The sequence below is a fragment of the Camelus ferus genome, chromosome 7 (genome assembly GCF_009834535.1).
Source record: "Camelus ferus isolate YT-003-E chromosome 7, BCGSAC_Cfer_1.0, whole genome shotgun sequence".
In the NCBI taxonomy this organism is placed as follows: domain Eukaryota; kingdom Metazoa; phylum Chordata; class Mammalia; order Artiodactyla; family Camelidae; genus Camelus; species Camelus ferus.
In genome coordinates, this window is record NC_045702.1 from 13503317 (window position 1) to 13517976 (window position 14660).

The 14660-nt window shown below is 33.5% G+C and overlaps 1 protein-coding gene across 1 annotated transcript in view; it reads left to right on the forward strand.

Annotated features, from left to right (window-relative positions):
• The window catches only part of NUP205 (nucleoporin 205), a 65150-nt gene that overhangs the window by 5272 nt on the left and 45218 nt on the right, over positions 1-14660 (forward strand). The window contains exons 2-10 of the mRNA XM_006186096.3: positions 1267-1409; positions 2655-2826; positions 4650-4794; positions 5163-5322; positions 5750-5978; positions 7426-7590; positions 10724-10899; positions 13795-13911; positions 14095-14232. Coding sequence (XP_006186158.1) covers positions 1267-1409; positions 2655-2826; positions 4650-4794; positions 5163-5322; positions 5750-5978; positions 7426-7590; positions 10724-10899; positions 13795-13911; positions 14095-14232 — 1445 coding nt within the window. The remainder of the gene's footprint in view (positions 1-1266; positions 1410-2654; positions 2827-4649; positions 4795-5162; positions 5323-5749; positions 5979-7425; positions 7591-10723; positions 10900-13794; positions 13912-14094; positions 14233-14660) is intronic.

A 14660-nucleotide genomic window follows, 5' to 3' on the forward strand; every position in this document is an offset into this window, starting at 1 on the left:
CTTAGTTCTAAAAACAAAACTTTTATGGGCTCTGTTTTAAAGCCTGTGAACAGTCCTGGCTGGTGCTCTGAGAGGCAGAGGGGGCTCATCTCTAGAGCCAGAAGGCGGTAAGTCCCTTGGAGCAGAACCTGCACATCCCTTCGGGAAAAAAAAAAAAACAAAACCCAAAATTGCCGAGTACTTTGCCTTCTTCTGACAACGTTGTTCATAAGATTGTAATGCATTTAATTAGGTTACAGTTATCTTGCGTGTCATTCTGACTGTCCTGGTAACTTTAGTGGGATTTGTGTTTTCTCAGATAGCAGTTAAACATGTTTGCAAACCACCCTTTACGGTTTAAGCTATACTTAATTCTAGGATTCATCTGTTGAGTGAGTGAGTGGTTTTGACTAGTTTCTCTTTCAGAGTCTTTGTAAACACATGGGGTACTATATCTGGTTGTTTGCAAACAGAAACCTTGGGCTTCAGGGTCATGTTTTTCAAACCATGCTCAGTAGCACATACCAAAAGCTCTGTGATACCCATTGTTATTATCTTTACAAAGAAAATGTGACCCTTTTTATGTGAGTTTACAAAAGAATTCCATATTTCTGTTTTAAAAAAACTAATTCAAAATTAAAAATTGAAATATAGTTGATTTACAATGTTGTGTTAGTCTCAGGTGTACAGCAAAGTTATTCATTCAGTTATACATACATATATATCTTCTTTTTCAGATTTTTTTCCATTATAGGTTATTACAAAATATCTATGCTGTTTTTTTTATAGCTAGTGTCCCAGCCATAATAAAGTACTTATTTTCTCAGCTTCTAAGTTTTACAAAATCTGATTTTTTCCTACTATTTCTGCTTTTTCATTTGAATGATAGGGAGGGAAGGAAAGGCAGTTACATTTATTGAATGCCTGTGATATGCCAAGACACTGTATTGTTTTACCTAGTTTCTCTCATTTAATCCATTCAACCCTGTGAAGCCAATGGTGTCCCTATTTTATATATAAGGAACTGAAGTTTAAAGACGTTATTTTCTCACTCCATGTCACACAGCTAATAAAGTGGCAAAACCAGGTTCGGCTGATATTTCAATTTAAAGTCAGTATTTATTTTATATTAAGTTAGATAAAATGACATTTATATTATTGCTTGTGAATTTTAATATTCTTTTATGTCAACATGTGGTTTATGTGTAACATATATAACTTCTTATATTTAAAAGTAGCTGTGATATGTTTTATTTGATGATGGTTTTATTTATTTTTTTCTTTAAGCTGCTAGTCTGTGGGGTCCTTACAAAGACATTTGGCAAACTGTGGGAAATGCTCTTTGGAGAAGACAACCTGAAGCTGTCCACCTTCTTGACATGATTTTGAAGAAACACAAACCTGACTTCATCTCATTGTTCAGAAACCCAGTAGGAAATTTTCTTTTTTCTTCTTGGATTTGCTTTTTTTCTTTAAAGATTGAAGGAGCAAGTAAACTCTTCATGCATATAAATGAAATATGTTATTTGTTCTAGTCCATTAATTGAGGTTTTTTCCAAAAATGGAATTTTTCCTGGGAGCAATTATTAACTTCTTAATGTTCACCACAGAAGTTAGTAATTGTGTTTATCTCTAGCTAGGTGATATCTAAATAACACTTGACTAAGATTTAGACAGGTCAGTGTATTCCAGAAACATGAATCTCCTTAGAATTTCTGACTTATAGTTAATATATGTAAGCTTAGTAGGATTGATTATTTTATTCATTTCCAGGTACACTTCAACATTTTAACTCTTCACAATGTTATGTAGGGTGTGTTAGCTGAACTAATTAATTCTTACATATTGTTAGTTACTGCATCCTGATACACTTTTCAACCAGTAATAGAGTACTTCAGTGGAAGGAATTCGTATTTGGAAATTCCTTTCCCTTCTGTTTGAAAGTTTTTTTAATAGACTAACAAGACTATCTAAGAACTATTTATGGGTTTGTTTTATCAGAAAAGGCTCTTTGCTTCTTTGCTATTTTGCTTTTTTTAAAAAAAACTATTTTTTAGTAGAAAGAGCCATAGCCTGGGAACCACTTGAATTGAGTTCCGGTCTTGGCTCTACCACTAAAGAGCTGTATGACCACAGGCAAGTCACCTGACTTGGACATCAGTTTTCCCTTATGTTAGTAGAGGAGTTGGATTAATTGACTATATGGCCTTTTTCAAGGTTTAAATACCTTGATTTTGTGATCCATCAAGTGAATCATCCCTATACTCTATGTTATTTACACCAAGTAAGCCTTTTTGTGATTAAGACTACATTTTAAAATAACATATTAATAAACTATCATTAGCCCTACTAATTCAACAATTCATTTCCATTTCTTATTTCCCATTTGAAGACTTTATTGTTTTTATATTTATTAAATATATAATTGGCATTTTGTAGTTCAGAGTTTAACAGAAGTGGTTATTGAGAAGGTAATAATGGTATAAAAAGTTAAAGATGATATAAAATGTTACCTCGTAAGGTTCTAATTGTAGATTATCTGATAAGAAATACTCCTGTTTGTCATGTTACCAGGCTGCTTTATGAATAAACTTCTCTGGGTAACATTTTAATACCTTATGTCCATTATGCTATTTTCATTATGTGATCCTATTAATTTATTTTTATCATTGTAGCCAAAAAATGTTCAACAACATGAGAAGGTTCAGAAAGCCAGTACAGAGGGAGTTGCCATCCAGGGTCAACAAGGAACCCGACTTCTTCCTGAACAGCTCATTAAAGAGGCCTTTATCCTCAGTGACCTTTTTGATATTGGAGAATTGGCAGCTGTTGAACTTCTCCTTGCTGGTAGGTTGACATTTAACTGAATCTATGGTAAGGCAGGACATAAATATACAATTATTTACTTAAAATTTGGAATATTGTGTCATTTGGATTCCAGAATAGTTTCTAAGGATGTAGTTTATTTGATATTCAAAATATTTCCTTTTGTTTACCTTTGACCAGTGGGAAAGCTTTAGTTTAGTGATCAGAGTTGTTAAAGGAAATCTGTTTTAAGATCAACTTTTTCATGGTAATTGACTAGCAAAGAATAACTGGCTGCATCTCAGAAGTTTTATAGCACAAATCCATTACTGTCATATAATGAGTAAGAAGGGAAGGTCACTGCTCTTTTTAGGGGGCTGATTTAGATAATGGATAGGTAAAGAATAAGATAATTTCAATAATACTGAGTTCTAGGAAGAAAATAAAACAAGATAATGGGATATAGAGAGATGGGGCTGTGTTTTTGGGGGCGGGGGTTGGGGACTGTAAGTAAGGTATTTAGGGAAGGCCTCTCTGAGACTGGGGCATTTGACCTGAGACCTGCATGACAACAAGATGCCAGAGTTGTTGGGAAAAGATGTTCCAGGGAGAATGGACAGCTTGAGGTGAGAACAAAGGCATGCTGAAGGTTACAAAGACCACTGGCCGGAACATCAGGAACGAGGGGGAGAGTGAAGGAAGACAGGCCGGAGCAAGAGTTAGATTATAGTCTTGCAGGCCATAAAAATTATTTGGATTTCATTCTAATTGCAATGGGAAGTTGTTAGCAGAGGCTTTAAGCAGAAGAGTTACAGAATCTGGAATAACTGAAATTATTTCTCTGGCTGCTATTTAGAGAAGAAATTGAAATTTCCACAAAATATGCAGTTCATTGCAATTATAACAGAGGAACCATGGGAAGAAGCCAGGTAGAAATTTTAACTGGATGAAAATCTGATATGTCTAAAGATATCATGTGGCTACCAAAATCCTTTTTGACCTAAGGCTGCATTAAAAGAAGTGTGATATTGAGGGTGCCTAAAGTTGTTTTCCTATCCTGTAATGCAGATGTTAACTGGACATGCTAGTTTGAGTTTAACTCAAAATTTCATTTAACAAACATTTATTCTATGCATATTATGGGCTGGGCATTGTGTTAAGACTCTAGAGATATAAAGATGAATAAAACCTCAGCTAGAATAAAGGAGCTCATAGTCTAGTTATTGAGAAAGAAATGGAAAGCAGTAATTATGACACTGTAAGTGCATTAATGCAAGGTTTAGTGATGGTCCAGAGGAGAAGCATTTAAATTGACCTTGTATTGCACAGAGAAGTCCTCAAAGATCATGAGGCTTAAGGTAGTTGTTGAAAAATGAATAGGCATATGTCAGGTGGAATAGGTGTGCACTCAGGAGGACAAAGGGCGTCCAGGCAGAAGAAATCGCCTGTGCAGAGGTGTGAGGCAGTGACATGAATGTGGGGACCAGAAGGGAGTAGAGTGGAGGAGTGATTGGGCTAAGGGGGAAAAAAAGCCATAGAAAATGAAACTGAAACTGTAGGCAAGGTATTTTTGAAAAGACAAAGTAGAACTTATTTAAAGGAGAGCAGTTAAAAAGGCGAATAAAAGTTGAAACATAAGAAAGTGTTATTTAATTTTTAGAGAAGACTCTAGGGGCAGAAACTTCCAAATATTTGAAAGATTTCATGTGAAAGAGAATAAAACAACGAGTGGGTGTTTGAAGTAGAGGACCCTTAGAGCCCCTAAGAAATGTGATTTTTTTTGGACTGAACATAGACTTAGTGATTTTTGTCTCAGCCTAAACATGTGTTTATTTACTAAATTATTTCTCAACTTCCTTTTCTAGGAGAGCACCAACAGCCTCATTTTCCTGGCCTCACCAGAGGATTAGTAGCTGTTCTTTTATACTGGGATGGAAAGCGATGCATTGCAAATTCCCTGAAAGCCTTGATACAGTCTCGACGAGGAAAGACATGGACCCTTGAACTCAGGTCTGTTTGCGTCTTAGGATTTCAGAGTTGTTTTTAATCAGAAATTGCTTAAAGAATAATAATTTTAGAATCAAAAATTTCTTCTTATTATACATTGAGTGATAAATACTCCCTTATTCTGCCAAGAATGATAGAACAGTTTAAACCTGCTTTATTTTGTTGACAAATAAAATGTAATTCAATTGCTTGTGGTTAGAAGTTTATTGAACTCAATGATATAGAAAGTATGAAAAGAGCTAGGTTATAACTCATCCTGGTTGTTTCTAGTAATGTAACATTATTGTCAAAAGAGCATTTTCTATATCCATGTGCTGAGGAATATAAACATTATTGCTCATCATAACTTTATTGATTTCTTTCCGTTACAGTCCAGAGCTGGTTTCCATGACAACACGGTTTACTGATGAGCTGATGGAGCAAGGGTTGACTTACAAAGTTCTTACTCTGGTGTCACAGATTGATGTGAATAATGAGTTTGAGAAACTACAGCGCGAGAGAGGTTTGGGCAGTGAAAAACATCGAAAAGAGGCAAGGGTTCAATGATATCAATTCATGGCTTGTCTGTGTCAAATCTTGGAGTCAGAAAAGTCACGTCTATGAGAAAATTCTACTAATAGAGTCATAGGAAAATTAAAAATGCATATTGAAGTGTGTAAGCAGTTGTGTCCACGAAACTGACTTGCACCTATTTCAGCTTCTTTCTAGTTGCTATTTGTCACACTAGCACATTTTCTGAATTGAGCTCTTTAAGAAATTAGTTGTCCTATAGAGGAGGTTGGAACTTAAGAATGAGAAATTAACAGTAGAATATGTTCAAAATTGCAGGGGTGAGATTTTTAGGGTCACTTTGGATTCAGATTCATTTATTTAGTTTGCTTTTACAATAGTTTACATTTTACAATAAGATCAGGCTTCACTGTAACTTACTTATACCTATAATCATTTTTATTTCTAGGTTTCTGATCTCATCAAGGAGTGCAGGCAGTCTCTGGCAGAAAGCCTTTTTGCCTGGGCTTGCCAATCACCTTTAGGCAAAGATGACACTCTGCTCCTTATTGGACATCTGGAAAGAGTGACAGTTGAGGCCAATGGCTCATTGGATGCAGTGAACCTGGCTCTTCTTATGGCACTTCTGTACTGCTTTGATATCAGCTTTATAGAACAAAGCACAGAGGAACGTGATGGTATTGGATTTTGTACCTGTTAATACATTTGTTTCCAAAAAATCAGATTTAATTGTGGAGATAACATTTAAGAAAGGTGATAGTTTAATAACTAAAATTAAAAATTGTATGTTTTATTCCCTTGTATATAATTCATCAATATTTGAATATTTAGATATAAGATCACATTTTTAAAGTAATTGCAACCATATTAGATGTTTCTAATGTCTTTGGGATTTGGGGATGGAAAATTGTTAAAGGATGTATGATATATGTTTGTGAGTTATGCATGCCTAATTTACCTAATTACTTGTTCCTTTACTATTTATTCACATTGTAAACCTTTCATGAAAACATTCTGAGGGAGGATGACTTTAATTTTCAGTACTATATCATCTTTGACTTTTTTTTCTTTGAAGGAGATAAAATTTCTCTTGGTAACCTTATAAAGTAACTGCTTAGAACTGAAGAGCTCAAAAATGATTCCCACAAAGGAAGATTATTGCCACTTAATGTCATAAATATTTATAGTTTTCCAACAATAATCTCCTGTCTGCTTTTGATTGTATCATCCTGGTCTCCTCTCATTCGGTATGTGAACAGGGTAGACATTTTCCACTCCTCTTAGGTGATCTTTAGCCACTAGGAAAGGCTTATTTAACACACAACTACCCCTTATCTTCAATCAGCTTGTCACATAGTACATTGTGTGTCACATAGTAAGTGGCACCTGTATCGTATAGTCCTGCTGCCAGTTAATGCATTGATCAGCTTTCCTGCATTGAATGAAATGAAGCACATAATTAAGTAGATGTACGCTGTTTTAATGGAAGTTTGTAAGCTGGAATTTTTAAAAGCTAAATGGAATGAATGCCTGGAAAGTTTCATAGGCTAAGATGTAAGGTTTTTTACACTAGGTTGTGATGGTATTCAAGTAAAAACCAATGAAAGCAATATAAGGGACCTATGGGATAATATAAAGCGTGCCAACCTATGCATAATAGGGGTCCCAGAAGGAGAAGAAAGAGCAAAGGGGGTTGGAAAGATATTAATTTAGGGCCCTTATATTGATGAGTTCATTTTAGCTGTAGTTTGTTGATCACTGTTTATCTTTGTTAATAAATGGGAGAAGTGAGTTATTAATTCATGTATAATAGTATAGACAGGAACTTTAAAATATACAGGAAATTAAATAAAAAATGTGTTCTTCCTAGTTAAAGGTTGGGAACCACTGAGGTAGTTATTCACAAGATGACATCAAAAGGAAGTATAAGAAAATAATGGAGTAAAATAGATGAATTTATAGGTGGTCAGTGATATTTCCCATTATTTTGGTATTTAGTTGGAATCCTGTGCTTTGTTTGAAGTACTATAGTACTCTGATTTTCTGATTCTTAGACATTATTCCTGTATTTCAAAAGAGAGAATTTCTCTACTTTTTAGTAGAGTGGTCTATTTTTATTTTCAGATATGATTCATCAACTTCCACTGTTGACAGAGAGACAATACATTGCAACAATTCACTCTCGCCTTCAAGACTCACAGCCTTGGAAACTGCCTGGGCTGCAAGCCACTGTGAGACTTGCCTGGGCACTGGCATTGAGAGGGATATCTCAGCTACCTGATGTGACAGGTAATCTGATTATAGGTCATTTTGTTATGAGAAATGTTGTATCAACATTTACTGGTATTTTGGAAAGGGTGTTTACCTTTGGCGTGTGTAAGCATGAGCCTAGCAAGATGCCTTAGAGCTGTGGTAAGTGAAACTTTGTATCCTGGCGGAATACAGACCTTTTCCTTTTTTCTTGTCTCCCCAAAGAAATTATTTGGAATGTTTTTTCCCTTTCTTACAGCTAGTAGAATTCTCTTAGCTTCTTTTTTTCCCTTAAGAGTTTTAAATTTGAAATGATGGTATAATAATACATTTTTTTAAATGTTTTTATTTTTGGTTTTGTTCAAACTAATTTCTCTCATATTGTGTCCAATTAAAAACTAGTATTATTTTTAAATACAGTATATTAGAAAGAAGATATTTCACTCAATCAATAATGGATGTGGAGTTCTGACTTGTAACTATTTTGTTAGCTGCTGTAGCATATCCTCTTCTGCTATTTACATTCTTGTAATTATCTTACTAAAAGTGGTTTAACAGGATGAGAACTATGATCTTATTGTCATTTAAAGCCCAAAGAACTGTCACTTCCATAGGTTTTTGTGGTAAATCTGGAAAGATTTTATTAAAGTTTATAGTCCACGTCAATGTTTTCTAGTCTTAGAGTGTCAACAAATTCTAATATCTTACCTGTTGTGTGATTTCAGAACATTTTGTTCACTAGTCTCGTGTTGTTCCCAAGTGGGCTGCAGAAAGCTCTCTTAGTGTTACAAGTTTTTCTTTCTTCAAGTGTTTTTTACATTACAGCTGATAGATGGCAAATTAGATACTTATATTCATGTACAAATTCTGTTTCTCAACTATACATCTTATTCATTTATAAGTCTTATTTCAGTACTTTTCTGGCATAAAATTACCCTATATACTTGTAAGTAACTTTGTGATAGTTAATCAGATTCATATACTATAGGTAACTGTACCATTGTCCTAGTCTTGAGAGGCATAGTAGAATATGCTATACTGAACAGTAGATAAGAATAGTCTAGAGATCCAGACCTGGTTTCAAGTACTAGATCTTTGGCTATTTAGTTACTTTAGTTTTACTTGCTCATACCCTTTTATAAGCTTGGAAATTAGGGGCATTATAATGAATATTTTAAACTATAAAATTTTTCTGTTAATTTATATTTTAAATTATTAGAAAAGATGAATAGCTTTTCTTATATTACAGAAATAGTCATTTCTTGAAACAATTCAGACAAGTTTTAACAATGATCTCAATTTTGAAAAATTAGTTCCTTTATAGGAACTTCTTTATAGACGTCTGGAAAATTTATCAAATAGGTTAATTACATTATTTTATAAAAATGTGTCTTGAATTTTACTAAACTTTCTAAAATTTTTATGTACTGTTTTGAGGAATTAAAGCTCAATTTACACTGAGATATTAATGCTCTTTATTAAGTAAGTAATCTTCAAGAAATAGTTCTTGAATTGATCATCTTGCAATTTTAATTCCAATATTTCTGAATTCAAGTGAAGGTTTGAAACTAATTATTTTTGTTATTTAATTAATATTAACTAATAATTTTAGTATTCATTATTAGTAGTCATAATAAAGAATTAAGAAACTATTTTGTTCTCAAGGAGTTTATATAGTATGGGTAGATATACAGGCTTTGTTTCAAAATGTAAAACAACACATAAACAAAAAAGAAAAAAACCAACCAGTCTCTTTTCCTCTGGTTGAGACTGTCCTGGCTTTTATCTATTCCTGATCCTTTTCTAGGCAATGAAAATCTACTTTAAGTAGCACAGAATGCATTTGGTCTCTATGACAGTCAAGCAGAGTAAGCTATTTAACAGTTCTTTTTCCAAAGCCAGATTACCATAAAATTACCTAGCAATTTTATATTTAAAATTTAAAAGAAGTAAACAGCAATGTAGTTTTTGATGATAGGACACAGCATCACCTATGACATACTTTACTGAAAAAATGCAATGTAATTGATTAAGCCTCTGTAGGTCAAACTATCAATTTTTAGTGTATCCAGAGAACAAAGGAATATGGTAATTATACCACTGGGATGCAATGCCAAACCACATTGTGGAAAATACTACAGGATAATAGGCTCAGTTTCTTCAGCAAATGAAGAGCAAGGGAAAAATGAAAAAGATGTTGGAGGAGCCTACAGTTCTGTCAGTTAATTGCAATGTGTAGCCCTTATTTGGATACTGATTCTAGCAAACAGATTGTACAAAAGATAAAAAGCAAAAAGACGAAACCAAAATCTTTTGTAACATTTATGGGACAATTGTAAATTTGACCACTGTCTAGATATTTAATATTGAGGAATTATTTTTTAAGATATAATGGTATCATGTGTATACGTGGTTTATTTTTTTCCTTTGGTTTTTAAGTATCTTTTTGAGTCATGTACTAAAATACTTAAGAGTGTAGTGTTAAATTGTCTGTGATTTGCTTCAATCTAATTTAGGTGGAGAGGGGGAATGCACGGAGATCTAGATTGAAATAAGATTAGCCATAAATGGATAGTATTGAAGCTAGGTAATGGGTATGTGGGGCTTCAGTATACTAGTTTTTTTTTTGGTATACTAGTTTTATCTATTTTTAGATCTCTGTTTGCACTTTTCCAAATACAAAGCTAAAAATATTACAGGTGGGCCACTTTGTCTTTAGATGAAGATTTAGTTTTTCAATTTTTGCTACTTGTTTACCGAATTAGTAGTTACTTAAGTGGTAATGTTTTTGGTCTTCACTTGTGGGCCGTGAAGACTTTTTCTGAGTGATCCAGTTCATTTCACTGAGATTAAAGCCTTTGTATCATTTTACTATGCTAATATTTTGATAATAGCTCCCTGACTACATCTGTGTTACATCATATGTCTCTTAGATATTTTTTTTGATTACTCTTTATGTTATTGTGAAGAGCACATGGTTTTCTTATACACTTTTTTCATAGTTCTTTGGGGTTTGTGAGTCAATTACAGTTATACACTGTCTTACTTTGTGTATAGCACATGCTAGAAGGTTGAGAAAAGATCTGAATTTTGAACCATCAACAATATTATGAGATATAATCTAGTTTAATAACTTTTTCTCTATGTGCTGTTTTTCTAAATATGTTTCTAGCTCTGGCTGAATTCACAGAAGCAGATGAAGCAATGGCAGAGCTTGCAATTGCTGACAATGTTTTCCTGTTCCTCACTGAGTCCGTAGTGGTGTCAGAAAACTTCTATCAGGAGGAATTTTATATACGTAGAATCCATAATCTCATCACAGATTTCCTGGCACTTATGCCAATGAAGGTAAGCGTAATAATGTAGGGTGCATAAAAAGTAGTAGAAGAATTTTATAAGATAATTTAAAATTGATCAATTAATCAACTGTGTTTTGGAAACTAATAAAATCTTTTATTACAGACTAACATTCAGCAGTAGTAGTTATGTTATGCCTTGTGAATGAGTTTGTGATTCATGAAAATGAAATAATATAAGACCCATTAACTGAGAATAAACTAAAAGGAAGAAACATTTGACATTGAGAATAGTTTATAATGAGAAAGTAATAAGCAAATGAAAATAGACTATTTGTAGAAAATTATTAACTCCATGCTACTCTGGGGAATCAATGCTAAGGCTTTTTATACATGAGTTTTTAAATGCTTTTTGTACATGATTTGGAAGAGGCATAGGGGAAAATCTCCAGTTTTGTAGATAATTGTTTAGACTCTTAATTGTAGTGTGAAAATGGACTTCCACATGGATACAGATAAATTAACGAATTTAAGAAACTAATGCAAAGTTTACTTTTATTCTTTCTTTTTTTTTTTTAAATAACAGGGTCCATGGGCCCTGCCCACCTCTGGTGAGATTATTTTTAAATAAAGCATTGGAGCTATAACTTTGATCCAAAAAAGTTTTCTTAGAGCCATTTCAGGCAGTTCTTACATAGTATACGTTCCATGTGCCATTTTGTGCCAAGGAAGCCATTGAAGTGGTGGCAGGAAATTAAAGAGGGAGTAAAGTCTTATAAAACTGACTTTTGTTTATGTGTGTTATAAAAAAGCATCCTAAGAGTCTACACTTGTAATACTGGTGTGTAGTTCTTTTTTTTTTTTTTTTTAATTTAAATCTATTAGAGGTTTTATTGGGACCACATTGAAATTAGACATTAACTTATAGAGACACAATGTATTCTTAAAATACTGAGTCTTCTATTCAGGCAAGGTAGTATAAGATGTGCAGTTCTGATACCATACCTGCTAAAAAACATAAAGCAGAGGGACCAAGTAATAAGCAATCAAGGAGTTGAATGCTTCCTCATGATATAATGGATCAGGTATTCATTGAGTTCCTCCTGTGCTCCAGATACCTATGCTAGGAGTTGTGAAGAAGACAAATGAATAGGAGACTCATTCCCTGCCAGCAGAGAATGTTTAAGCTAGTTGGCAAAATAAGATAAGATATACACAGAGAAATATAGGTAGTAACAGTAAGTAAATGACAAGTGTAGACAGTAAATTACAATGGATTTCTTAGGCTAAGGCTATCTCACTCAGGACTAAGCTAGTCAATGAGTGTTTATCAGATAACTTGAGCCTTCATCAGCTTTGAAGGACGTGATAGATTAACATCATAGAATTTTAGAATAGGAAGAAATCTTTCGTTTTACAGTTGTGTAAATGAAGCCCTAGAAAGGGTTAAGGCTTTAACTTTTTCCTAATTGTTAGCCCAGAAGGGAGTTTTATTATGGAAAGATAATGGTGATTTGGAAAAGATGAAGGCTGAGAGGAGTTCGAATAGACAAAGTCATAAATGGCTTGGATAGAGGGGACGGTGTAGCTCAAGTGGTAGAGCACATGCTTAGCATGCACAAGGTCCTGGGTTCAATCCCTAGTACCTCCTCTAAAAAATAAATGAACCTAATTACCTGCCCCCCAATAAACAAACAAACAAACGGCTTGGATAGAGTAAACAGTGAAGTTACTCTCACAATTCTGGGGTACTAGAGTTTTGTTAACAGATACAGTACTATTTAGGTTATCTATTTCTCCTTGAATGGACTTCGGTGGTTTGTGTCTGTCAGTGAATTTGTACATTTCATTCCAGTTATCAAATTGATTCAGCATAAAATTATTCCTAATATTCCTATATTAATACTTTTTATGTCTATATGATCTGTAGTGATATTTCTTTTTTCATCCCTAATATTAGTAGTTTGTGTCTTCTTTCTTTTTTCTTAACCTGGCTAGAGGTTTATCAATCTTATTGATCTCTCCAGTGAGCCAGCTGTTGGCTTCATTGATTTTCTTGTATTTTCTTTCACTATTACTAATTTCTGCTTCTGTTATTTTCTTCCTCTCTATTTGGGTTTTAACTTGCCCTTATCATTTCAGTTTTTTAAGGTGGAAGCTTAGGTTATTGATTGAAACTTTTCTTTTTTTCTAATGTAGACATTTAATGTTATAAATTTACCTGTAATTACTGCTTTAGCTTGTTTTATAACTAAGTATATAACCTATTTTGATAAATGTTCTATATGCATGTGAAAGGGATATATTGTTGCCGTTCTATGGAGTGTTCTTTAAATGTCAATTAGGTAAAGTTGGTTGATAATGTTATTTAAATTTACCATATTGTTACTGATTTTTTGTGTACTTGTTCTATTGTATATTCAGAGAAGAGTGTTGAAATCTCCAACAGTAATTGTGAATTTGTTTAGCTATGATTTCTTATGTCAGTTGACATTTAATTGACACACATTGTAAGGCAATGGTTCTTAACCCTAGTAGTCCTTCAGAATGTGTTTGGGAAATGAGTGGGGCTACTTTTGCTCTCGACATTGACTGTAGTGGTGGCATTGGTGGTAGGTAATTCCAGGGATGCTAAATGTCGTGTTAAGTTCAGGATTATCCATCCCAGTAAAGAAATGTTCTGCCCCAAATGTCAGTAATTGAGAAACACTGGTTAAAATCAACTTAACCTGTAGTGGAAAATACATTGAAGTTTTAAGATATAAATTATGGGTAATAATATTGCAATAAAATTCCTAACATATTTTTTCACATCATTAAAGTAGAATAGATATTTAAACAGTGTTTTTCTTTCATGTGATCACTTTTAGACAGTTGCCTGATTTGCTGATTTCATTATTATTAATCCATATAATAAATTTACATATAAACCATATATAATTAATAGGTGAAACAGTTGAGGAATCGGGCAGATGAAGATGCTCGAATGATTCACATGAGTATGCAGATGGGCAACGAACCACCCATTTCACTTAGAAGGGATCTGGAACACTTAATGCTCTTGGTAAGCCATTACATTGGATGGATTGTCATCTCCCTCCCTCCGTTTATGTTTTCAGTAACTTTGGAAGATTTCAGGTCTAATATCTTAAATATACAAATGAGTTCAATAAGAATGTAAATTTTTATTTGAAAGTAATTTGTAACTTATAGACGTTTTCCTACTGTCTTTGTTTACTCTTTGCAGATTGGTGAACTATATAAAAAGAACCCTTTTAATTTGGAGCTTGCGCTAGAATATTGGTGTCCCTCAGAGCCTCTTCAGACTTCCACTATCCTGGGTTCCTACCTTGGGGTGGCTCATCAGCGACCCCCTCAACGCCAGGTGAGCTTTTAGTTTTTCTACTTTCATACTCTGGGGTGGTGATTGGAAATCTTAAAGACATGAAAAACGATATTTCCTGATGTTATTGCTATTAACAGAAATGAATAGTATTATAACCTTTAGACATTTACACTTTATTTAAGGAAATTGAAACTCTTAAATTGAAGATCTGATCATTTTGGGGTTTATATAGTCAGCCCTTGTATGCATTGAATCATAAAGACACAAAAAGGTGTCTAGTTTCTTTATAAGTCACTAATTTGGACTTTGTTAGTATTTATTAGCTTCTGTCTGTCCTATATAGGCATACAATGACCAATGTACGTCATTCTTAGCAAGGTAGGGAAGATAGGGGAGGCACAAATACTAAAGGAAAAGGCCTAGAAGTTATAATTAATGACAAAATGCCTATGAGTCAGTAGATAATA